Here is a 26,175-nt window from a genome sequence, read left to right as displayed (position 1 = left end):
GGCTATGCTAGACAGCATTCAGCACATTTGGTTCAACAAACATTTACGAGCAGCAGCTAAACAAAAAGTTCGTACCTGTATGATATGTTGTCAGTTTAATCCAGGAAAGAGTGTTCCCGTAGAGCAGGGTGGATTTCAGCCTCCTGACCATCCTTTTGAAGTCCTCCAGATGGATTATATTCAGATGGAACGTTGTCGAGGATTCAAATATGTCCTCGTAGTTGTCTGCGCTCTCTCCCGTTGGACAGAGGCGTATCCCGTATCAGATTACACTGCCCCGACTACTGCCAAGCAGCTAGTTCGAGAATTCTTCCCACGGTACGGTTTACCACGTGTTGTATATTCAGATAACGGTCAGCCTTTCTCATCCGAATTAATGAAACATGTCTCACTCTTGTTGGGATATCAGTGGAAGTTCCACTGTGTCCGACATCCCGAGGCAGCAGGTCTCGTAGAAAGACATAACCAGACACTGAAAATCAGATTGTCCAAAATATGTAGAGAGAAAGGTGTCGACTGGATAGTAGCATTACCAGTTGCACTCTTTTACATGAGAATGGTAGCACACTCTAGAACAGGGCTATCCCCGTATGAGGTGATCTTTGGTAGACCACCGAATATGTGGGGGACGCCTATACCACGTAAAATAACTGATGTTGACTGTAATATGCTGACAGATTACCTGGCTTCCTTGATGTCTGCACTACAATCTTCTCGTTCACAGGTAGCTGCAGCCTTTCCCGACAACACTGAGGCGAAACCCCATGACGTTGTTCCGGGTAATCTTGTCTTTGTGAGAAACTTCGACAGGAAAAGTCAATTGGAGCCCAGGTGGAAAGCACCCAAGTTGGTCCTGTTGACCACAAGAACAGCCGTGAAGATCGAGGGACGAAAAGGGTGGATTCATTCCAGTCACGTCAAAAAATTTCATGGACTACCTTCAGATATAGACACTGTGCCCTGCACTCCCTCACAGACTGATTCAAAACTTCCTTTTGTTGAACAGAATGACTCTCAGTGCTATAAACAGAAACTCAGGTCCAGATCTAAACTGTCGGACGATTTGATTGTTTAAGTCCTCTCCAAGGTGAAGCGGTTGAATCTGTCCCGACATGTACCCCTTAGGTCTGAATCATGTAGAGTCCAGAATCATAATGAAACGACATGCTTATTGTAAATTACTGCGTAACCACTGTATTGTGACTTTATTAATTTTGTCTTCCTTGAGTTTTTTAATAGTTACTGCAAGTATATTGTTGCATATGTATTATCCTGTTTCTAAACGTGTTTTCAATATAACTGATGAACATTCTTTTAGTGACCTACCGCCACATGAATTATCTTATAGACTTGCGCTGCGCAATAACACATTCATTAGTATGTTACATCATTCCCATCAGACTAGTAATGCGACCAATTGTTGGGTGTGTGGCCGACTTCCTCCCTATCAGAATAACAAAGGAGTTCTGCCTTTCTTTCCACATCCATTCACACACAATGGCTCCTGTGGAGCATGGTTTAGTTTATTAAATTCCATAGACCCAGACACAGCAGTTTATCAACAACATTGGATATGGGGAAATCTGAATCTAGTTTTATTCAAAGTCTGTCACCCTAATAAGGAGGGTCACCCCAGTAGAACAGGAACTGATTTAGAAAATGAAGTGTATAAATTAGGTAATTTTACGCCTAATCTTATGATTCTGAATGTCAAATCCGAAGTTGAACTAATTCTGCCCACTATGTCAGTATTTCCAGTTAAGGGTGAATTATGTGTAAGAAAAGTTGGTTCCATACATATGGGCCATAGCCAATGCGTTACTACAGTAGAATATAGTGATCAAGGCAAATCTTCATTTAGAGCTTCTCGCCATTCTTACTTCATATGTGGTCAGACGGCATATATGCGTCTGCCTCTAGATTGGGATGGTACCTGTTACATAGCATTCCTTTTGCCACCTGTTTTCCTAGCTCCTCCTGATTATTATCGAGATGTTCATTTAGTACACAATAGAGAGCAAAGAGATCTCCCAGTTGTCGATTATACTGAGACGGCATGGGACAAGTATGTAGATTTCAATAAAGGTATCTTTCCCTATATAGGTACAATATCAAATAGTAAGCTGATACGCAGACTCACCAAGACTCTTGAAGCTGTAGTAAACGAGACTATAGCCGCCCTAGGCAATCTGACAGAGGAACAATCAGTGATGAGAATTGTTGTTCTCCAGAATCGTCTTGTCCTTGACGTCATCCTGGCCGATAGGGGCGGAGCTTGTAGGGTCATCGGATCCAGCTGCTGTATATTCATACCAGAGAATTCGCCATCTGTATATAAAGCTATAACACGCCTTCATAAGATTGTAAGCCAGATACACGAGAATCCAGGCACTTGGACGTGGTCCGGGTGGTTTTGGAGTGTGATATCAGCCTGGGGATGGAGAGTTTTATCCTTCCTAGGTATTGGCCTTCTTATGCTCTTCAGTTGTTGTCTATGCCTGCAATGTGGACCAGCGATTTGTGGTCTGTGTGCCACATCATGCATTCCATATCACAATTCTCGTTCAAAATACCGGAAGAAGAAGGAAGAAGAAATGATGCTCCATGAGCAAATCAATGGAATGATGAAGATTGATGTCTCGTGAAGGGCAAGAAGGGGACAAGGAGGGAATGTGGAAATATGGATTTTCCTGATCAGTTATGTCCCCTATCTTGGACCCCAACGGTTCTATATGCATGTTACAAGTACATGTATGTTCCCTCCAGTTCCAGTTTCTAAGACGCAAACATATGTGTGTCTACCGTCAAACATGTTCTCTGTCAGATCCGCCATCAATGGGCTGGATATTCGATTCCTAAGTATGAAAGGCCACCGACTTTATATGGCTAAGTTACTTCATTTTTACAGTTCAGGCGAGTAGGCCCGATTCTGTCCTCAAAGCCTTTCCCTGCTCTCTGTCTCTGACAGCTTCAGCTTGAGCTCGCATCTGTATCCATGAACTTTGTCCTACTCCCTGTGCAGCTAACGGTGCCTGCCTCGGCCAGTTTTCGCCTGTCTGCCAAGAAGTTGTATTTCACCTTCGAATTATCTATTTTGCTCTTCAGCCGATGCATTCCTGTCCAGTGATTTAGGTAAACATTTCCTTTAGCTCACAAGCAAGGGACTTAGCCTTTCCGTCCTCCTGCAAGTGATTCATAGCCCTGTTGCCATGGAAAGTTTTCTGCCCCTCGCATCTCATATAGACACTTAGACGCTTGTATACGCACACAGTCAGTATAGAATAGATTCTGTCCGAGAGTCTCTTCCTTGTGGATAACATAGTTCTTTAAACATAGGATGTTAGATATGATTTGGGATAAGGATGACTTGACCCCAGACTTCTCGTCTCCACATGTAGAGCTAAATGTCAAGTCCCCTTCACCCCCTAGCTGCACGTCAATTACACGTCATGCTGCCGCGCGCGCATCTATGCCAAGTATTATCTTATAGATCCACCTATGTCTGATAATTCTAACCAATCATGTTTCTTTTATTCCTTATTACGCCTAGTTTCGATTATGTCACTGTTTTGTCACTTTTCTTATCAAATGTTACGCCTTCTACATTCGTTTCATTGTAATGAACTTATTATAAAAATACATGTCTGTTAATAAATTATTGTACTTCACTTCCTGAACCTTCGTGGTGACGGAACCTGAGGGCCGCGACTCGAGTCGGCCATTTTGAATGGAATAAAGCCCATTAGAAAACCTCTTATACCACGGATTCTGCCTCTTGTTATTTTGAGCTATTTACTTTAATTTAAGATTCCGCATGAAATTCAGTCCGGTAATATTTATTTTATTTACCACAGGATCACAGTTCAAAAGTAATCTGGCAAGTATCCTTTGATCTATTACATTCTGCAGTGTCAGCTGCCAATTTAAAGAGGAACCATCTCTTTTCTCTCCACAGAGTTTATTGGTCCCCTCTTAGGCTGTCTAAATTTTCGAGGGGACCTATTCCTTGCTGCCCAAAGTGTCAGCAGGAAAAAGCAGATGACATCCATATGTTCCTGAGGTGCCCAATGCTACATACATTCTGGGGAGCAGTCATTGAATGTATGAAAGCTATGTTCAGTTTTGACATCCATGTGAGCATAACTCTGGTATTTTTTGGTATCGTTTCGAACTATGAGTCGCTACCTCGGGATGTAAGCAAATTGTCTTTTTATCTAGTCCTACTGGCCCGCAGAGAAATCTGCAAATGCTGGCTTAAGAATATCTCCCCGACTTTCTTAGACTGGGTAAACGCGATTAAATACACAATAAAACTAGATAGAGCCATCTGGAAAAGGAAGAAAGAATTCTGGTTGCCATGTATGGGTTGGCTTGACAAGCTGTGATCATAGAGACCTACCTGTCCAATGATTATGCCTTTGCACAGATGCATTGACCTCTCGGATCAGTTTAAAGGGTCACCCAGCTAGAAAAACTGAACTGACCAAGCAGGAGAGGCTCTGTGTAAGTCCATTAAGTCCAGATCAGAATCTGTAACTGTTGGCGCTAACACATTGAATGGGAGGCCGCAGTAAGTGAAAAAGCTGATTCTGAACACATATAATGCGTCGTCCAGCAGCCGCTAAACAGACGCTCCTGATCTTCGCCATCTAAGTCCTTTTTCTATGGCAATGCATTAGGCACGCTCCTAGCTCTGTTTTGTAGTGGGATGCAGCAACAAGCAGTTTCACGCATGTCTGCATTACAAGGGTACTTTCGGGAAGCATGCGTGATGTGAACCTACTGCTCCCCGCGCCTGCTTAGATGCATTTCAGCCTCATTCACCCTTCTTAAAGGGACAAACCCCCTGAAGTGTTCGGTGGTTGACACAGGAGCACCCGGTACGAGTGAGCTGCTGCAGGACACGTGTCACCTAGAAGATGAGAGAGAGCCCACGAACCCCTGGCAGGGTCCGAGTGGTGTGCGGAAGACCCTGATGCCCCGCAGGGAGACAGAGCTGCGGTAGACCCTGATGCCTCACCAGCAGAAGACTTGTGAGCAGATGACATTGCTCCACCAATAAGGAGGACTGTGTGATGTAGAAGATAGTGTTCCCCTACAGAGAGAACTGCGATTCAAACATATCTTTGCTAGGTTAAATCATGCCCCCACCAAGGCAACGCTGAATTTCAAGACTCGCAACCCTTCAAGCGGCCGAGCTGCACGAAAGTCTGTTCCACTACACTGCATGTGTGTTTGTTGCAGGATACACGAAGCTGAGGAAGTGTCTCTTCTACTCATCTCGTAACTAGCACCAGTATGGGCATTGAGAGTTTTTTTTTACTCCAGCACCTGCCATGAAGTAAGGGTGGGCGACAATTTCCGTTCTGCTTGCGGAAATTGCGAAAATTCAACATTTTCGCATTCCGCGCGGAACGCGAAAATGCCGAAATTTCCGCGATCCGCGAGGGAACGGAAATTGTCGCCTAGGCAGGTGTGCTTTCTCCCCATATCTACTACTTGCTGTCATCCTTGATGGAGCTCTGTGCATCCTTGAGTTTCTCTAGCGCAATTCCCGTGTAGTTCCTGACACCAGGAGGTTCTGTCTCCTCATCTGCTGCTCTGATCCGTCTCTGGCCCTTTATAAACAAGAGGCATGTGAACTGCATGGAAGCCCCTCCCATTTGCCCCCCCCCCCAGCGGTGTGTGCATCGTCTTCCCTTCGTTTCCCCCACTATGATGGACAGCTCACTCCAGGGACCCCGGCGCCCGTCGGCGCTGTGGCAACGTTACATTACAGACACACATGGTCGCTGTAGACAACTCTTCTGGCCCTTTACGCAGCTGTAGTGTAGTAAAAGCACTATACATTTACCCAACGAGGTAGCACTTACTGATTAGCCAGTAGAAAGTACTCCAGTTGAGGAGAGGTATTGCACAAAACGGTGGCATCTTCTTGGGTAAATATGCAGGGCAGGATTCATTCTGGCACGATGCTTCTGTCACAAAAATGAAACCCCAACAGGAAGCACTTGTATTTGACCTTTGACTCGGGCACCTGCTTTATTTATTTATATCTGTAAGTCTTACAGATATGAATAAAGCAGGTGCCCGAATTGAAGGTCAAATTCAGTAACGCATTAATCAGCACACAAAAATCTCCGCGACCATGCGAAATTTCGCGTGATCGTGGAGATTTGTTTGCCGTTTCGCGATTTTCGCAAATTCTGCCCACCCTTACCATGAAGCAGGACTATACACTACAACCAGTCTCTGTACTCCAAGGTGGGACCATACCTGCTTTAGCACGATGGAGTGTGCCCTGCATAATATAATGTTACACCAGCAGAGTGGCTGCTTCTAGACATCTCTTTCAATGGTGTGGAGGGGGCAGACCAACCAGTCTTCTGTGTTAAATATATTCGTTTTTCATGCATACTCTTAGTACGGTTTTTAGGATGGCACCGAAAGATAGTGCATACTTTTCACATTTGCTATGTTTGTCATTTCTATGGTTTAAGTGTGTGTATAAGTGACATTTTATTGCCAAATGTTGTATACATCGAATGGCACTTTCTCGTGAGTAATTCAAAACAACGATCAGTATTTTTGGCTGCCTCTGTTTCTGTTATTTTATCCAGACATATAACATAGCAGTGAACACGCCCCTAAACCGGGCATACCTGATGGGGCTCATAGTGCATGTCAGGAATATTAGACGAACTCGTAATAACAATGAATTTGTTATGAAAATGTTTGAATATTCAGGGTGTGAACTATACATTTGTTACGTCTGTTGTAGGGTTGCTGTTTTGGATTGCCTCACTCTCATTTTCCCCTTCAGTCCACCGTGCTCTGCGGCCTCTCATCACTTAGCACTTAATCTTTTCGAAATTCTCCATCTACATGTTGCTCGACAGCTTCTTCCTTTTCATCACTGTCTTTTCACTCTGCCTTCTGCACGTACTTCCTTGTGTTGCCTCCTTCACCATGCCCTAACTCACACACACCCACACTCTTCTCACTTGTAAACACATTTTCTTTTCCTTTGGATCTGTCAGTATGCTAACAGACTTTGAGGCAAAATGCGTCTTAAAGTTAGAACATGTGTGACAAACCATTGCTTTGTGTGCTCTGCAGAAAGGTCAAGGAATGGATGATCAAGTAGTCTTAACATAATTATAACCCACCGGCATGGTCTGTAAGAAACTCTCTCTGCCTTGACCCTCCACTCCAGAGCGCACAACTGCGCCCCCTGTAAACACCGTCCAACAACCTGAACTATCCCAGCCATCAAAAAGCACATTTTTTTACACAATTTGCGGTATACACAAGTCATATGTTGCATACCAAAAAAACTACAATACCACAATATCTGGAAAAAAAAGTATATATTCGTAGGCAATATAAAATGAAGAAAAGCGAGAAATTTAACAAGCATTGGCATAGCCAATAGGTCTAACCTTTGGGACCTTATAAGTATTTAGTTATGCAGCACAATATCCTTGGTGCAACAACATCAACTGTTGCATGGCTAAACACTTATACTGTCCCAAAGGCGAGACCTATTGGCTATGCCAATGCTGGTTATGTAAAGCAACACTTTCCGCTTGTTCCCAGACCAAAAGTGATCTTTTCCAAAAATTTAAAAGGGGGAGGGTGTTTATTTTTCAATCTTCGAGTGACCAGTCTTTTGGCCACTATAAGGCCTATATCTATAAATCTAGAGGTTGCTTCATGTTTTTCGGGCCTAGGAAATAATCCCAATATACATTCTTCCCATGTGTGTAGACGGGGGTGGACTGAGCATTCCGATAAACAGGACCCAACCTACTGCCAGTAGTCATATAGAAGACGGCAGGCCCACAGCCTATGCAGGGCATCCGTTTGAATCTGGTCACATCTGGGGCATGCTGCTGAGGTTAACTGATAGTATTTATAAATGTTGTCTGGTGATAGGTATGCTCTATGGATGATAAAGAATTGGAATATGCGAAAATTTGCATTTCGGGGGATCTGTGTGGCACTGGCTATGATGACATCCCATTCCTTGTCCTCCCATGGTTTCCCTCGGTCTCTCTCCCAGGTTTGACACAGGGATGTAAAGGGTCTTAAAGTGTGCGATAGTCACACATCTGCTAGCCAATGTATAATGTGAATGCCCGTACCCATGACATGTAAGTATTGTATGACTAGGTGGAGCTGGGGCTCCGTATTCATGTCTCCCCAGGACTTTGTTGCACTGATGTTATGGAATTATATAACAGAAATTGTCCTGGCGGGATACCTGTATCGTGTGCTAATTTGTCAAATGGCAGCAGTATTCCATCTTCATATAAATCGCCTAGCGTACGCACCTCTACGGCATGCCATGGTTCCAATGCACCAATCAACCATGCACATCACACTTTTTTGTAAATTCTACATCTGATTCGTTTTTTTATTGTACCTTTATTGAAATCACTAAATTTTAAACAATGCAGGCCGGCCTTTTTAGGGCTCGCCCCTCGTGATGCACTGTGTAGCAGTGCTCGCGCAGGAGAGCCGTTTTGTAGGGGGTTTAGAAACGGACCCTGGAATCGTACACGCTCGTGCGTGTGCTTTTCCTTTTGGGTTCCGCTATTGGGCTTTGCGTGCGTGTTTTTTTTTTTAACAAACCACGCAATAGGCCAAAGGCGGGCGCATTGCTCTGCCCATGGCCTATTGGTGTCTGTTACGCGCACCAAAGCCCATATGTCTTCAATTATCGTGCCCAGACACGGGCGCGATAATTAAAGACATATGGCTCGCAGTGGCACGCGCGCGCGCACCACTCGCAGACGTGGTTTTTTTTTACGTAGCTCTCCTTGTTTAACAATGTCCGAGTTCTAATGCCTCAATCACACCTTCTACGAGTTAAACTGGTGGCTCATTATATCAACGCAAAAGAGACCCAGAAGGGAAAACAGTACAAACACACGAGGGCGTTCACTACATCACCACACAGCCGGCTCGTCATACCGTGCATGTATGTAATCAGGCGCCTGCTACTAATTACGATATAGAGACAGAGATTAATTTTATAAGACCAACATAGAATGTACAACGCAAATGCAGCATCTGTCCCTGCATGGGTAACTTCTTCAGATGTTAAATATCCAATATTAGGGTGCAGACAGTATTCAATTCTGGTCATTCAGCCATATGTAAGCACTCTCCAGTTTCTGAAGATGAGGGAAATGCAGCACAGGAAAGTGAAGTCATTTATTTAGGAGATTTATATAGCGCTGCAGGTCTACTCAAGTTTACCTCATAGCGCTATACAGTAAGAATTGCAAGTCCAGTTAATATCGGGCAGTAGGAGTTCAACTGAATGTGAAGCACGTTTCATATCCGGTGTTCCTCGCTCACTTGTGCAAAGTCTGTATATTGATCGAAGAACAGTCTTAAAAGCTCAGTCTCACGGCGTTTCCGTAATCTACTTTCAATGCTGGATTCAACATATTACTAAAGATGTGTGTTTAGTGTCACACAATCTGGTCACATGTGGTGGCGGGATTCAACTTCTGGTGTCTTCCTGTTCTAACACTGAGAACTTGTCAGCCACTTGAAAGCGTCTTGTCCTATTGTCACATATGATGTCCTTCATTTAGCTGATCCCAAAAAGATATAACAAGCTTGCAAAATACATAAATAATTTTTGGCCCGCCATTTTTTAAGGGAAAACACCCTCTGCTTGCAGTAAAATGACTGAAGTCAGTCACAGGCAGGAGCAGCAGCAGCACACCGTAGAGTACATGGCCAACGAGAAAAATACAACATTATGATGCGCTGTTAAACAGGCTTTGATCTTACTACAGTTGTTCTCAAGCATATATTTACTATTCTAGGAATGTTTTCGAACAGGCGCGAGCACTTCTGTTATTTCCTACAACAGTAACTTAATTTCGAACCCAAACGGTATCTAAGCATTGTAAAGAGCAGCTTTACAATTTTCATCGTAGCTCATTTAGAGTGTTAAAAGGACGGAAGGTTGAGTTGGCATCGTCGGGATGCGACCTCATGACCTGCCAGTCCAGGAAGGCAGTGGCGAGCGTTCACCCACGGTGCCGGCTTGCAGTGTGACAGTACAAGGACGCACGCATCAGACGTATCTTTCAGTATTCCGGTAACACTGGGAGAGGCGTAGGTACTCTATTAACAAGCATTTGTGAGATTTTAATCTATTGGCATTGTAAATGACAATGCCTTTTATTCATGTTTTAAAAAACAAACAATAATAAAAAATGCATTGTCATTTACAATGCCAATACATTAAACTCTCACAAATGCGAGACCTATTGCATTGCAAATGCTTGTTATACCTACAATTGCTTCCCAGCCTGTACACGTGTGGTACTTGCAAGATTTCTTAGGGCGACTCAAGCAAGAAGGAAAACAATAGTAGCAAAGTGTTGGTTTATGATCTCTTGGCTGAAATGTGAACTGCACTTTTTCATTTTTGATTCCAATGAATTTATATGTATGTATTTGTTTTAAGAAATTTTAAATGCATGTACTCTTTTATGATTCACTTTGTCTGAATCGAATAAAGATATTTGATTGATTGACCTATTGTTATGCCCGTTCCGGTCCTTGTGGTACCGAAGAGGGAGAGTGCAGGAGCATGGGGGGTTGCGTGTCTAGTGAGTAGCAAGCCTCATCTGTAGCAGCAATAGGCTACAGCTAAAGTGCTCGGTTTTGGAATAGGATGCTTGGCGATGGGATGAAACAGATGATAGACTCTAGATAGTGACCAGGGTGGTTAGACAGTGGACTTATCAGATACCTGCAAACCTGCCAGCCATTCTGTTAACCATTTAAATTGCACAGCTAGGTAGTACAGCTCCATGTTTGGGACAGGTACACCTCCTCTTTCTGTAGGCATGTAAAGCTTCCACAGGAACACTCTATGACGTCCTTTATTCCAAATAAAATCTCTGACAAGCTGCTCCAATTCCCGGAATGTTTTGGACTGACCGTATACAGGCAAATTCGCAAAGTAATATAAGAGGCGCAGAAGTATGATCATTTTGGACTGAGCTATCTTGCTCATGATGTTTAGCAGCAGCGTTTTCCAGAACTTCATATTGGACCGAGTGGAGGAAATGGGTCTGATGAGGTTACTATCTAATACGTTGTTCATGCTGTGATATATTTGTATGCCCAAATAGGAAGGAGGATGGTTGCCACTTAATGGGGACTTCATTAATCATCAACCTGGAGTCTTGTGTCTCTGAATTAAAAGGGTACGTGCATGATTTAATCTGCAGGGCTTCATAAGGGATATCCCTACCCAGGTGCTAATGCATGAAAATAGTGATAGCCTGGACCGGGAAATAGATGTGGTTGAGATCGGGAAGGCCATAGGGTAGCGTGGTAGGACAGCAAAACCAAACTACTTCCCTGCAGAGTCCTTTAAAAGCTTGGGCGAGTGTGCTTAGCGAGCTCTTATTGAGGCTGCCTTGTCTGGAATCTGTCTAACCATGGATGTTCGAACACTCACTATTGTCCTGATGCAAAAACCGGGAAAGCAACCAAAGGACTGTGCCTCTTATAGGCCCATTTTGCTGTTGAGCTTAAAGGGGAAGATACTGACAAACGTTCTGGCCAACCACCTTTAAGAGGTGGTGGACAAACTAATTAGGGAAGACCAATCAGGGTTCATGTTACATAGGGCTACAAAACACAATACAGGGAATCCTGGTATACAGTAAATTCCTTGAGGAGCCAGCAGTGATACTTTCCCAGGATGCCAAAAAAGCCATTAATTTTTCTCAAATGGCCCTACCAACTGGCAGTGCTTAACAAGATGAGCTTCGGCCCAGCAATTATCGCATGGATCCGGCTATTGTACACAGTGCCTCTGACTGGAGCGCAAGAAAACAGGGCACTTTCTTGAGAATCTGAACTGGGAAGGGGCATTCAGCAAGGATGCCCTTGTCCTCTCTGCTGTTTGCCCTGGCCATCGAGCCTTTAGAAGAGTGGTTGAGGAAAGATGCCCTAATGCGGGCACTGAGGTGGGATCAGGGATAGGCAGACACAATCTCACTCTAGGCTGAAGACATACGCCTCTATTTGGCAGACCCCTTACACTCTATTTCAAGAGTACTGGAAATACTAAATACACTTGAGAGCTACTTGGGAATCAGAACTAACTGGCATAAGTCAGTGGCTTACTCGCCCACGGGGTGGGATCCTCCCGAGGACTGGGACTGTCCACTACAATAGTCCATATCAGGTTTCCAATACTTATCACTATGGCCCGAAAGGCTGTATAAATAGAAACTTGGGGAGGATCCGCACTCAGTATAAGAATGATGTGGCCCAATCAAGAAAGTTGCTACTGTCTATGTTGGGGAAGACTGTACGCTATAAAAAGATATATCTTCCAAAATTCCTCTATATGTTACAAAACCCACCATGTAAAATCCCCAAGCCCTTTTTCCGTGCGGTGATGGAGACAACCAGAGTACTGCTAGGGATGGAGGCACTCTTAGAATTGCCTTATCTAACCTAATTGCGTGATCAATTTGAGGGGGGGGGGGGGATTGTGTTACCCAACCTCCAGTTGTACACAAGTGACAGTGATCAATTAATTTGGCCTTTGCGGAGTAGAGAGACTCTGCTCTAATGGCGAACTCAGCCACAGAGAGTATATTCTAGAGCACTCTATGGGCGGGGCACCCCATGGGGACAGCAGAACTGCACAACCATAGTGGTCCAGATGTGGAAAGAGGCAATAAAGGCAATCAACTGGAAGGGTAAGGTTATCCAGGAGATGCCCCATGAGACTCTGCTATACTGGATGATTTGAAAAACCTGTCAGGTCTCAGTCAATGGGATATGATAAGCATATCCAAGGTGGGAGACTTGTGGGGCCCAAAGGGTATATTATTTGAAGAGCTCAGTGAGCAGTTCAGCCTGTTGGTCTCCAAGAGATTTAGGTATCCCCATGCTTTAGCCAAACACACAACACACCTGGGAGAACTGCCTGATGAAATATATGTCTTGACATCCCCTTGCATAGACATGCAATATCTAAGGTCTATACAACCCTTAACCGAAATAGTATACAGCCCCTCGATAAGCTAAAAGATAGGTGGGAGCACGACTTAGGGATCATTGAGGACACAGAATAGGAGGCACCATGTAGATACCCAATGGAGGTTGCAATCCAGATTACACGAAATGGGTAGAATTCCCACAGATGGCTGCCTCTGTAGCTGTACCCGCAAAGCCACACTCATCCATACCCAGTGGGAATGCCTAAAAGGACAGGCCTACTGACAGGACATACGCGGCCAGATGGAACGGGTGATAGGACAACCAGTTAATTTAACAGCTTGGGTGGTGTGCCTAGGTATGTGGGGGGAGCAGGCAATACCCCCATATCCCCTTATATTATGCAATGTAGTGCTGATGATGGCCAGGAGGGATATTATACAGCTGTGGGACAGTGAGACACCACCCCGGATAACTCAATGGGTCCGCAATATAGACTGTTGCATGCACACACACAGAATGGTATACCAAGCATGGGAATGCCCAAGGAAATTCAATAAAATCTGGGGTCTGTGGAATGAAATACGGGACTTGGAGGATTAAAAAGGGACAGGTAGAATTTGATCCCAGCATAATGTATAAAGGAAGAAGGGTGTCAGGACCAACAAATCGTGGTTATGCCTAGGCTGATACATTACTGGATTTTGAGTGGGAAGGGAGATGAGCTCCTGATATGGATGTGCCTCCAAGAAGCCAGAGTTCATATAAAATGTTCATGTATGGTCTGCTGTTCCTGTTACCAAAAACTAATAAAATGTTTTTTTGTAAAAATAATATAACGTTGCTGTTCCTGTCTGTATTTCCCCAAGTGCAAGGCCACCCTTTGCCACTGCACTCACAGACGAGTGGAGCGTTGTGTGTGCGTCTTGTACGAAGTGGGCACATTGAGTAAAACATTCCAAACATCCATCCCCACATCGGAATTACAACTGTTATCCATCCAAAGCAAATAGTAGCAATACAAGAGAAGAAAACAAGTTACTAACCTGTAACTTGGTAACTTTCAATAGCTTATATCAAAATAGCTAGCAGTTAGGAAAAAGGGGGCACATTTTGTGTAATAATACATTGTATCACCTTGCATGTATATCAGCATGAGAAATAAAAGTTACCAAACATCAGTCAGTAAACATCATCAGATACAAAATGTGCAAACCAATAACAGGAGGAGGGTTAGAAGGGAAAGCTCACCGTTCACTGAAAGAGATTCCTTAGGATAGCCTGTCCCACTGCAGCATCGCTCCGCGTGGAAGATTCCAAGCAGTAATGTGTCGTGAAGGTATGGGCACTGCTCCATGTAGCTGCCCTGCAAATGTCTTTGATCGGTACTCCAGCGAACAGAGCAGCAGAAGATGAAACTGATCTTGTCAAGTGCGCCCGGACCCGCCCTTCTAGGAGCTTACCAGCCGCTTGGTGACAGTAGTGGATCGCCCTGGCAATCCATTGAGCAACCCCTTGTTTTGAAAGGGGAAAAACTTTTGCGAGGTGCACTGAAGGCGACAAAGAGCGGAGTATATCTCCTGAAGTCCTTGGTGCATTGGATATAAAATTTTAAACACCTTTGAACATCATGAAGAGACCTCTCCGCTGGAGTTGTCGGTCTAGGGAAAAAAGACTTCAAAATGACTGGTTCATTCAAATGAAAATCCGGAGGAACCTTTGGGATGAATTTTGGATTTGTCCTCAGGATAAGAGTGTCTTTTTTGAACTGCAAGAACTGATCCTTAATAGTGAGAGCCTGAAGTTCACCAACCCTCCTGGCTGATGTTAAAGCGAGGAGGAGGGCCACCTTCCATGAGAGAAATTTAAGATCCGCCCTATGAATTGGCTCAAACTGGGGCCTCGTGAGTTGAGCAAGGACCAAGTTGAGCTGCCACATGGGTGGAGGAGGTCTAACTGGAGGGAAAATCCTAAAAAGTTCTTTTAAAAATTGTTTCACGATTCTCGCAGACCAAAGAGAAGGGCCTGAAGATGTTCATCTGAACCTAGAGATCGCCGCCAGGAGAACCTTGATAGAAGAATGGGCGAGACATAACTTGGCCAGAGACAAAACGTATGGCAAAATCTGATGAGGAGCAGAAGAAAAAGGGTGAACGTTCTGTTGGCAGCACCATAGGCAGAAACGTTTCCATTTTGAACGATAAGTCTTATTCGTACTTGGTGCGCGGGCCTGAGCTAGCACCTCTCTACATTCTTGAGGGATGCAGGAAAGCCTGTAAAGCTAGACGAATCACTTTGATCTCCAGTAGGTTGATGTGGAGAAGATGTTGTTCGGGCCGCCAGCGGCCGCTCACTTGAAGGTCTTGCAAGACCGCTCCCCAGCCTTCCAGAGAGGCGTCCGTGGTAAGTATCAACAAAGCTGGAGTGACTGTCAAGGTGAGACCCTTTGAGATATTGTATTTGACCATCCACCATCTGGCTGCCTCTTTCACAAGAGGAGTGATGATTACTTTGTCGTCGAAAGAGCCTTCTGCTTTGCGCCACTGTAAGTCCAATTGCTCTTGGAGCGGGTGCATACGAAGTCTGCAATGCGGAATTAAGGGAATGCAAGATGAGATTGATCCTAGAAGAGATTTGTATAGGCGAATAAACAGAGACCGTCTTGTTTGCAAACGACGGGCGGAGGTGATCAGTCTTTGCTGTTTTTCTTCTGATGGAAAAGCTTTGCAACAAGCCGTGTCCAGAATAGCCCCCAGGAACGTGGCCGACCTGGAAGGACAGAGGACTGACTTGTCCTTGTTGAGTTGAAGTCCCAGATGACTGAAAAGTTGAATGGAGCTTTCGACTGCTTTGTAGCTGCCTGAGAAGAAGGTGCTTTCACAAACCAGTCGTCTAGATAAAGAAAAACCTCTAGCAATTGTTTTCTGAGAAACACTGCGACTGGGACCAATACCTTTGTGAATATCCGCGGCGCGGATCTGAGTCCGAAAGGCAGGACCTTGAATTGAAAGTGGCTCTTGGCTACTGTAAAGCGTAAAAACCTCCTGTGGGCCGGGTGGATGGGAACATGGAAGTATGCGACCTTGAGATCCAGAGTGGCCATGTAATCCCCTGGATTGAGAATCCGCAAAATGTCCTGTAGGGATACCATCCGAAACAAGAGTTTTATGAGATAGGTGTTGAGCTCCCTCAGGTCTAAAATTGGGTGCCATTTTTCTACTGTCTTGCGAACAAGGAAGAACCGGGAATAGAATCCTTTGCCTCGTTGAGACCGAGGTACTGGCTCTATCGCTCTTTTGAGAAGTAGTTGTTGAGCTTCTAGACGTAGAAGGTGTAGATGTTTGGATTCAGTGGCGCGAGGGGCTCTGGAGGGTAGACGGTGTTGAAACTCCGGTGTGTGGCCAAATCGGATGATATTGAGTACCCACCGATCTGATGTGATGAGCTGCCAGTTGTGGAGGCACTGTGATATCCTGCCCCCCACTGGTGTTACAGGGGGTGAAGGAACAGTAGACAGAGCCGGAAAGCCGCTATTGGCGCTTAGAGGAATTTCTCCCCTGACGCCCTTGTCGTCCTCTAGAGGGTTGGCGAGAGAAAGACGACGATTGGCCCTGTCTTTGAGAATACTGGGGCCTGTAAGACTGAGATTGTTGCGAATAGGAGGAATAGCGCTGCTGCTGGTATCCACCTCTGTATGAAGAAAAACCTCTTCCTCTCGCACCATGGAAAGGTACTTTGCGGTATTGCAAAGTCCCAAGGGACTTCGTTGTTTCCGTATCCTTTTTTATGTCCTGCAGCGCATCGTCCACATGCTTTCCAAAAAGCATCTCACCATCGAACGGCAAATCTAGGATTTTATTTTGGACTTCCGGAGGCGAAACCAGGTGGCCCGAAGCCAGCCTTGCCGTCTAAGGACTGCCACACCTTCCAAAGAGCGGAAAGCAGTGGTAGCAATGTCCATTGCGCAATCAATAATTTCCGAAGAAGAACGCTCTCCTTCCTCCAGGATTTTCTTTGCCTCAGCCTTCAAGCCCTCTGGTAGCTGGTCCAAATACGGAGATAAGTCGCACCACATCTGGCGCTCATATCGCCCCAGAATCGCCAAGGCATTAGCAGGCCTGACCAGGAGGCTGGACATAGAAGAGAACCTTTTACCCACATTATCAAGATGCCTACCCTCCTTATCGGGTGGAGTGGTAAGGGGCGCCGACGGATTCTTTGACTTCCTTTGGGCCGCTTGAGAAATTACAGAGTACGGTTTCGGTTGGCTAACCAGACAAGCAGAGCTATCCTCCGGAGCTTTGTACTTTTTATCCAGTCGAGGAAGAACAGGCATGACGGTAGCTGGAGATTTCATTACCGTTATCCCCTCATCCCAGACATGGCCCACAATTGGGATAGAACGGACAGACTTTTCATAAAGATCTTTAAAATCATAAACAAAACATTCCGACTGTACTGATGGTATGGGAAGATCGGAACGTTTGGAAGCTCTTTCCATTAAATTGTGGAAACCCCCTATATCTGCTGGAGGAGAATCCGCCGGATCCGGAGATGGAGAAGCGGGATCCAGAATTATATAGTCATCCCATTCCCTATCTGGATCTGGGGCTGAGATTGTGCCCTGGTTATCATCCGATGAGTCATCTTGAACTGTGACTACATTTTGTTCAGGTTCCATTGGATCCAGAACCGGAGCTTGTGGAAGCGGAGGAGCAACAGGAGCAGAAGATTGAGGTGGAGGTGGAGACACTTGCACTGACTGTTGGCCAGAGGATTGAGATGGAAATCTTTTCCTATAATCCAGCAACATGAATTGTAGATCAGCAATCAGTGACGACGGCATAGCCACCATGCCCTGCTGCGACTGTTCCTGCCTAGGTTGCGGCAGATATGGTCTTTGGTCTATATAATAGTCCTCAGAGTCTGAGTCCTGATATTTGACACGTAATTGAGATGAGCTATATGCATCCCCGCAAGGACCATCATCTTCATCCGAAAAATCCTCCTCCAAAAGGGGTGCCGGGGGTAGTGGTGTCACTCTACAAGGAGAAGTCATCTCCGGTGTAATCTGGCGTCTTTTTATTGAAATTGCCACATGGCAGAACCGTCGACGACGAAGGAGTGATCGTCGTAGAGACCGTCGGCAGTATCATGCTGGAAGCTGTAGATGTCGACGTCACCATCCTCGTCATTGTACTCGTCGACGTCGGGGTAGTCATCCGGTTTCAGCGTCGACGAAGTCGTCGTCGACGAAGGCACTGAAGACGACGAAGCTCTCGTCGACGAGCCAGTCGACGGAACTGAAATCGACGTCGGCCGATTGTTTGATGCTGTCATCGACGTAACTGATGCTGTCATCGTCGACGGGCGGATTTTCTTGTCAGCTTTCCCCTCAGGCATGAAGGAAGCTGTGTTTTTTTTTTTAACAGTTTTGGCTTCTCTGAAGGTGGAGGTGAAACCGAAGGCCCATGGCTCGCCTTAATAGAATGTGCCTCAGAAACCAGTCCTTCCCTCTCCTTTACACTTCGGTGAGGAGATTTGATGGGCCTGCGCCTGTCAGACCTATCAGAGGTCTTTTGTAAGGCTTTGGCAGGGGGTCAGAAGAAATTGAAGGTGAACACCTACCCCTTTTTTGAGATCTCCTCGAAGATGTTGCAGAGGAGGCATCATCACTGTCACGAGATACCGGGTCTTTCAGTGACTTTAACTTTTGCAACCATGTGAGCAAACGTCCCTCACAGTCTCTCAAGGTCTTTGAAGAGAAGGTCCGACAGATCTTGCAGTCGGTGGTAAATACAGTCCTTATGTTTGTCCTCCACATCAAGCCTCTTTTTTGAACAAGTAGCACAGGCTTTGAATAAAGCCTTCTTCTCCTTGTCAGACATCCTGAAGAACACTGAAAAGAAACAGTTGAAACAGTTGAAAATACAGAAGTTGAAGAGAAATCTGAGCAGAGCTCAGTGGAGACTCCCTTGCACAACGTGCGGTAGAAAATCTGAGGCTCTGAGGTTCTCTCAGGAGGGTTCTATGGGGTGAGGCTAATCTGATTGGTTGTTGTATTATTTTGGTCTCTTTTACAAAAAGAGGTGGATATGCTACAAAATGAGATGAGGCCTAAGCCTTTTTACCTACTGCTATAGTATTTTTTATTTACAGAGGCTCCCATTCTGACGACGAGGAATGATACAAGCTAAGGGAATCTATGAAAGTTCCAATACTGGAGTAAAGAGAAAAACAACATTTGCAAAACGATCATAGTGACCCCCGTGGCTATTAGCCGAAAGGGTTATGAGGGTATGCAGCCTAGAAAAAGCTCCCAGCTCCCCAATAGGGCCTCACCTCTCATTTTTTCAGGAGTTCGCCAATGGCCAGAGCCCAGGTAACTCCAGGTATTACACCCGGTAATGCCATGCCACGATCTGAGAAACGTTGCTCTATCCTGCAAGCATAACCAACTGACCAATGTCCTTTATTCAATCAAATCTGGCATACATATTTGTCAAGAACTATTACACGTCGTTTGCTAAGCGTGGCATCACCTGCGGAGACGGTGGTGTACCTCCCATTTTCATTTCAGAGTCCGAACTACCAGACTGCAGCTCAGAGTTCCTCTGCGATAAGATCCCAGATAAGTTTATCACCAGTGCCTCGGCTCTTATCCTGTCCATCTGATGTTTCATAGCATTGCTGCCATTGAACCTTTTCAGTCCGATAATTTTTAGCCAGTCCCAAGCATCTCAAAGAATAAATGATAATTGTCCACCATAACCTTGAGCCTTGCGGGAAAGAGAAGCGCATTTTGTGCCTTCATCTCTCTTAAAGCTTTTTCTACTTCCAGAAAGGATGCTCTTCTGCATTGAACTACCTATGTGTAGTTGGGAAAAAACTGCTGCATTTTCACTCCGGAAGTGGCCCATCATGTGGGATCTGTACTGTACTGTTCTTGTAGAGAAGTAAGCATGCAATAACTGGCAATGGCTGCCCTTCCGGAGGCGGAAGTCTAGCATGCACCTGTTCACCCTTTCCACGGCAAAAAAGGGTGACAGTTTACAGGGCGCTACTTCATTAGCCAGACACTTTTAAAGAAAAGTCACCATGTCTGTACCGTACACTTTATCAGGCAGCCCCACCACTCTGAAGTTATTCCTACAACTGTGCCCTTCTGCATCTTCTGCCCTTTTATCCAGTACTTTCGCTCTGCGTGTAACCTCTTTGACCAGTCATTGCAATATCGTCATGGCTGGGTGGACTTCTCCAATGATGCATTTGTATCCTGTGACCCTCGAGGCAAACTTGCTGTGGTCGTCCTGCAGTACACCCAGACCTATGGCTACCATGTCAATTTTATGCTTTAAGACCTCTCTGGATTTGGTGAAGGTTTCCAGTATTTGGCTCAGGGCTACTGTGGTGTCCTCCCTCGATTCCCTTAGGCAGGTACTGCTCCATCAGGACATGCCTCTCCTCTGCATGCGGTGGTGTTCTATCAGTTCCTGATCTGAGCCACCTTCAACACTCGTTGTGGCTGGTATCGGACCCAGGGCTGCTCATGTCAGATGATGATAGCAACTCAATTATGCTTGATCCCTTATAGTTTGCTGCACTCATGCAGGTCCTCTCGGCTAGTGGATGGGAGGCCTGCACAAAAGTGTAGTGACACTCATAATTTTTTTTTCTAAGAATATGGTTAAAGGCATGTGATATAACCAGTGTCTGCTATTACTTATATACTAGGTTGTCTTCACAAGTGTTCCGAAGTACTCAAGAAATGTACTGAAAGCTGAACTCATTATCATATACCAATATTTGCATATTTTTCTATAGAAAACAATCACAATTCATTAGCGTGGCAAATGTGTATAAGTACGCTTTTAGGTTGAAGCCACTCATCCTTAACTTTGTGAAGGACATTTTAAGCAGCTGTCTGTTTCAAGAGAAACGCCTAGTAGCCGTGTGAGGTCCTTCACCTTGGTGATGCTTGCTAGTCAATTGCTTCTGACTTGAGTGGGAAAGCTTGTAAAGTTTTGAACAGCTGCAGCCATATTAAAGGCGTCAGCTGTTGCTTCTGATTCGAGAGGGACATCTAGTAATTACTTGAGGTACTGTAGCTACGTGAAAGGCCAAGCATATTGGCTTTACCAATGTTTGTTTAAAATAAAATTTAAAATCAAAGTTTGAACATCTACAAGCAGCATTTTCTTTAAAAGAAAATTAGACAATATTGTGGGGAAAAAACAAACATCATGGAATGAAAGAACACAAAATTTAAAAACTTTACCTCCAGGTAGAAACGTTTTCAATATGAATATATACAAATAATTAATAACACACACTTCTCTAAAGGATTACATTTGAAATAAAAAATAAAGATAAAGAAGACCCCAGAGGCCAGTATTTAGGATTTCTACTTTAACGAGACAACAATTCAACTAATCCAATTATGCACTCTGGAACAGTACCCTTAAAGTTGAAGTGCCAACATTCTCTTATTAGAAGAGAACCTATAGTAGTAGCCTTGTGGATTGTCAGGATCACAATTTGATTTTAGTTGAATTGTAGCAAAGAAGGATAATAAAACGTATAGATAGTCATGTTTTTCATTTAAGAGTAATTCATTTTTTAAAACATACTTTTCTTAATGTAAATATCTTCCCGGATCCGACAGATAGAAGGGTTATTCTAATGTCTATAGACATCACATATGACACAATGCTTGAGAACTCAGCAGTTCTCACTAGCCTGCCTCCGTGTAGAAAGAAAAGCTGCAGTACAATACACAAACTCCATCTTTCTCTCCCCTCTCCCTTAAAGTGCTTAAAAGCTGAAATGCATCACAGAGCACAACAGAAAAAAATCTCACAAACAAATATTGCATGCAAAACGATCTTCTCAAACATCGGTCAAGACCTGTAATTACCTTGTTGTGGATGATGGTTCAGTTGGTGGGAAACCAAACGCATTGATGTGGAGCATTTTGTCTTCATACCATCCTATGATGCAAGAATTTCGGGAATTAGATAAATCGTAATACAAACATGCCTTCCCAATGCAGAACATATTTTCACTTACACAATAAACTGAAACATAAAGAAGCTCCTAAGTGTGGACATTTTATCAAAGATATTTTGGCTGAACAAGGAAATGGGTCCCTTGTAGGCAGTAACAATTTAGGGCTAGTGAAATGGCTTTGAATGACCGTGCTGACGAATAACATATTCAGGGTTAATGCAAGCATCCTATTGACCAATTACACCATCTCTTTTGGACATGGTTGATTTATAATTCAAGTTCATGCAAACCTTGGCCTCTCTCCACATAGACAGTGAGGTTATCAGGTGTTCACATACTTAGACAGCCAACTAATTCCCCCACGCAAGCACCACAAGACACGGTGTGCAAGGTACGCTGTACCAGTGTATTTTAATCAATTAAATCTATCGAACAAGTTAACACAATGCAACAAGCTTTGGTCTTCACCAACTTTATTTAAAGGAAAACTGCAATCTAGTTGGGAACCCATCTGTAACCACTACTGAGCTCACTCCCAGGACACAAAGGGCCTGATTCACAAAGAGTGTTTTGTTGTATATATTGAAGTCCTACAGAAGTACTACTGCCATTCTACAAAATGCAACTCACAAATGTATAGCCAGAGACCTCCACCTCTCCACTTTGGTAGATCTCCGCATATATGGCTATATGAACTAGTGGTAAATGTTGAAGGTACCAGGGGAGTGGTGGAAAATGGGGAATAATTATTATTAAATGGGAGGCGGTTTTTGGAAAGTTAAAGAGGGATTAAGGAGGGGCATGCAAATACAGAACACACATCCACAAAAGATAAAGACCACTGCAATCCACAAAATTCACTTCTAATACTATGCAACTAAAGGTTTCAAATGGCCTCAATTGTACTCCAGCCCAGTCTTGGAGTAAGTCCCGCACCACAAATGATCAACCACTAGAATTGCAAAACAGTCCCATAAAAAAAATAGCAGAGGTAGGGAATTAAAATTACGCCCATAGAAACTAATGTTTAATAAACTAGTTCAATATTTAAAATTAAAAAGAAATATAATCATAGATTTTTCAAATTAAATAATGACCTAATTTAAAAAAAAGTAACCTTTTTAAAAATGTTAAACGTTTTTAAATTAAATACATAACTTTTATCCAAGTTTACATATTAAATAGAAACAGAAATGTTAGTGACAATGAGTATTTCTTTTATTATTGTTTGAAAGTTAACATTTATGGATGATATGTTTCAATTATTTTATTATTTAATACACATATAAGTTGATGTACCTTATTTAATTTATAACTAATAAACTTTATTACATTTCCATGTACTTGCCCATAGGAAGGTCTCCAGGTGGCGGAGATCTCTGCGAGCACGTGAAAAGTTACTAGTAGTAACTTCACACCCATAAATTCAGTTGTAAAAGGCTCAACCCATCATTTGAGGAAGTGAGACATGTAAGTCTACATGTATGTGTAAATTGCAGCTTGGAAATGGTAAATATCAAAAAAGGAGAGCAACACCTAGGCAACTAAAATATACACATGCATTTTTACCACTGTCAATCGGGCCCTCAGTCTCTGTCTATATTAGAAATAAAACATTATAACATGCTCCCAATGTCACTTTCACCTGTGGTTGCTCACTCCAATTCTTATATTTTACTTTGTTCAATCTATAGATATTCTTTATACTACTATATGGGCTACTCGTAAACATACTTTATGTAACACATCCACCACAAACACTTTTTAGTTTGCAAAACCTTTTCTCACATGTACATTTCAAGCGTCTTCCAAACACAACACACCAGCCACCAAATACACGCCTCGGCTTGCTTTCATTTTTTTATTTCATGCATTTGACTAGCCGTCAGTATATTTCACATGACTGTATATGTATATACCACATTATCGTTAACAGTCCGAGTTATGTCCAAGAAATAGGCAGCTGTTCGCGCCCTTTTAAATTTATCAGCACTTTAATTCCCTTTATTCGAAGGCATAAATACCCAACATTGCAGCTGGAAATTCTGTCTGTCTGCTTCCTTGGCTAGATACAGAGGAGCATCACTGCAGTGTTCCTTTTCTTTGAAGATTACTTTTTGTTGGACATTTTTGCTTTTCGGATTCAGTGTAGAAAGTTCATATATCGCCAAGTGTCTAGTGAACATTCTCCCAGGGCAAGTGGGTTAATGTTTTGGGTTTAGCAGGTATTAATTGGAATGCAGATCGATTGTTAATAGTATCAAGTCCTCTATATGTATCAGGTACTACTTGAATCCAGGTATGGGGAGTTAACACTGGTTTTCTGCTTACTGTATCGGGTGTCTGAAGATTGCTGCAGGATGTCAAGGCTAAAGCTTTATTTGCAGAATGATATGGAAAGAGCCTATGTTGTTCTGAAAAACCAAGCCTTACTAGGCGGAGATGATGGGGACTCGCTATGAAATGTGGCTTCATTTATTACTGATACACAAATAATTGCCATTTTGTTCCACACAAGTTGGATGGAGCCTGTTGTCAACTGAATGTTGCTGCTACTCCAGCGATACACCAGGGTAACGCACCGGAGTCCATCATCATGGTGACTAAAAGCATTTTACTTCTAGAATGCTGAAGATTCATTTTAAACACATCTGTTAATCTCTCCGCAGCCTCGTCTGTTTTTAAAGCACACCCAGTACGTAGCCCTAAATTTCACTCCTCCCGGAAGAACATAAAAATAAATTTGTACCAGGTTCCTAGTCCTATCTAAAATGCCACAGAAGAGGTGACGTGTGTTTAAAAAAAAAAAAATTAAATATGTTCTTTTATACGTCAAAGATGCACAGCCTGTAAATATGGGGACAATGTTTTTAGGTCAAGCCTTGCAGCAGCAGCGTGGATGCGCTGCTCGCTCTGCGACACTGCTGTAATAGAGTATGGGAGAGAAGCCGCGCTCACTCGCTTCCCATATTTTTCATTGACTTGTGTCATTATCTTTTGTGAATGCTGCCTTTAGGTTCTTTAATAGGCTTGTTGGTCCCTCCTTAGTAAGGCCTTGTCTTTATTTGTACCCTCCCATGGCGACTGGCCCCTTTACTTCGGTTGTTTCACAGGGCCTGTTATCTAGTCTGTTAGCACTATTTACTTTATTGAGTTTCTCTTACCGCAGGCCGCACATGCGCTTCAGCTGAAACTGCTTGTGTTTTTTAACCCCTTGTGTGCTCATGACGAGCTGGGCTCGTCATAACGGTCGCGCCACTCTCACGCGTAATTGATTCCCACCTGTGCGGGAGAATCAATTAGTGGACGGAGGTGTGACTAGCCTAGCTCGTCATGGGCACAGCTCTACTGGAAAAGGCCAGTCCCGGAATGGTGGAACATTGATGGACGAGTGGGGGACCTGAGGTGCCTCTGGGGAAGGCTGTGGCTGCGGGGACGGCGAGGAGCCCTCCCTGGAAGACGCCGGGGAAAAAGCCACGACATGGTGGGCAGTCTCCGGGGAAGAGGAGACAAACAGTTGACGAACCTCCGGAGAGGAGGGGGCCTCTGAAGACAAGTCGACATCGGCACAGCGCCGCGGAGTCCGCCACAGGTGCCAGCGTGAGGTTGACCGGTGCCGCAGGGGATGCCGGGAAGACCTCGTCCACCACTTGCACCCCAGGGGAATGGAGCGAGACCGGCTCTGGGGCGGCGAAAGAACGGCGCCGAAAAGGCACCGACTCGACCTCCGACGAAGCAGTTGCCTGCGTGGAGAGACGACAGGGACCCGGGGGCACGCCCCGGCCCCTAGCCAGCACCCACGGCACCGCCAGGGTCGACAACCGCCGCCTGCCCAGAAGACAGAGGACGACTCGGGGGCGATACGTGAGTCCCGGCGACCTCCCGCGACACCACAGGGACCCCCTCAGGGGTTTGCGGCGAGGCAGAGGCGCCGTGGGCCGAACGGGGGAACCCTGTAGGGCCGCACTCTGACGACACCACACCTCCAGAGCCTGAAACAGAACCTGTCGGCGCCGGGGCGTCCCAGGAGGAGGAGGGGCCAAGGAAGCCTGCAGAGCCGCAGCATAGGCCTCCATTTGGGCCCGAGTCGCCCCGGAGCCAGGACACGGCGGGTAGGGTGGCGACGACTGAGGCCACATGTCCCGCGGAGATCCCGCGCCCTCC

The 26,175-nt window shown here is 44.6% G+C and overlaps 1 protein-coding gene across 1 annotated transcript in view; it reads right to left on the bottom strand.

Annotated features, from left to right (window-relative positions):
* POLE2 (DNA polymerase epsilon 2, accessory subunit) overlaps positions 1-26,175 on the bottom strand; it is a 447,127-nt gene that overhangs the window by 207,002 nt on the left and 213,950 nt on the right. The window contains exon 10 of the mRNA XM_085627013.1: positions 21,920-21,992. Coding sequence (XP_085483139.1) covers positions 21,920-21,992 — 73 coding nt within the window. The remainder of the gene's footprint in view (positions 1-21,919; positions 21,993-26,175) is intronic.

Source organism: Triturus cristatus, chromosome 9, assembly GCF_964204655.1.
Source record: "Triturus cristatus chromosome 9, aTriCri1.1, whole genome shotgun sequence".
In the NCBI taxonomy this organism is placed as follows: Eukaryota; Metazoa; Chordata; class Amphibia; order Caudata; family Salamandridae; genus Triturus; species Triturus cristatus.
The sequence above is the reverse complement of the archived record's forward strand: the minus strand, read 5'-3'. Positions and strand labels throughout refer to the sequence as shown.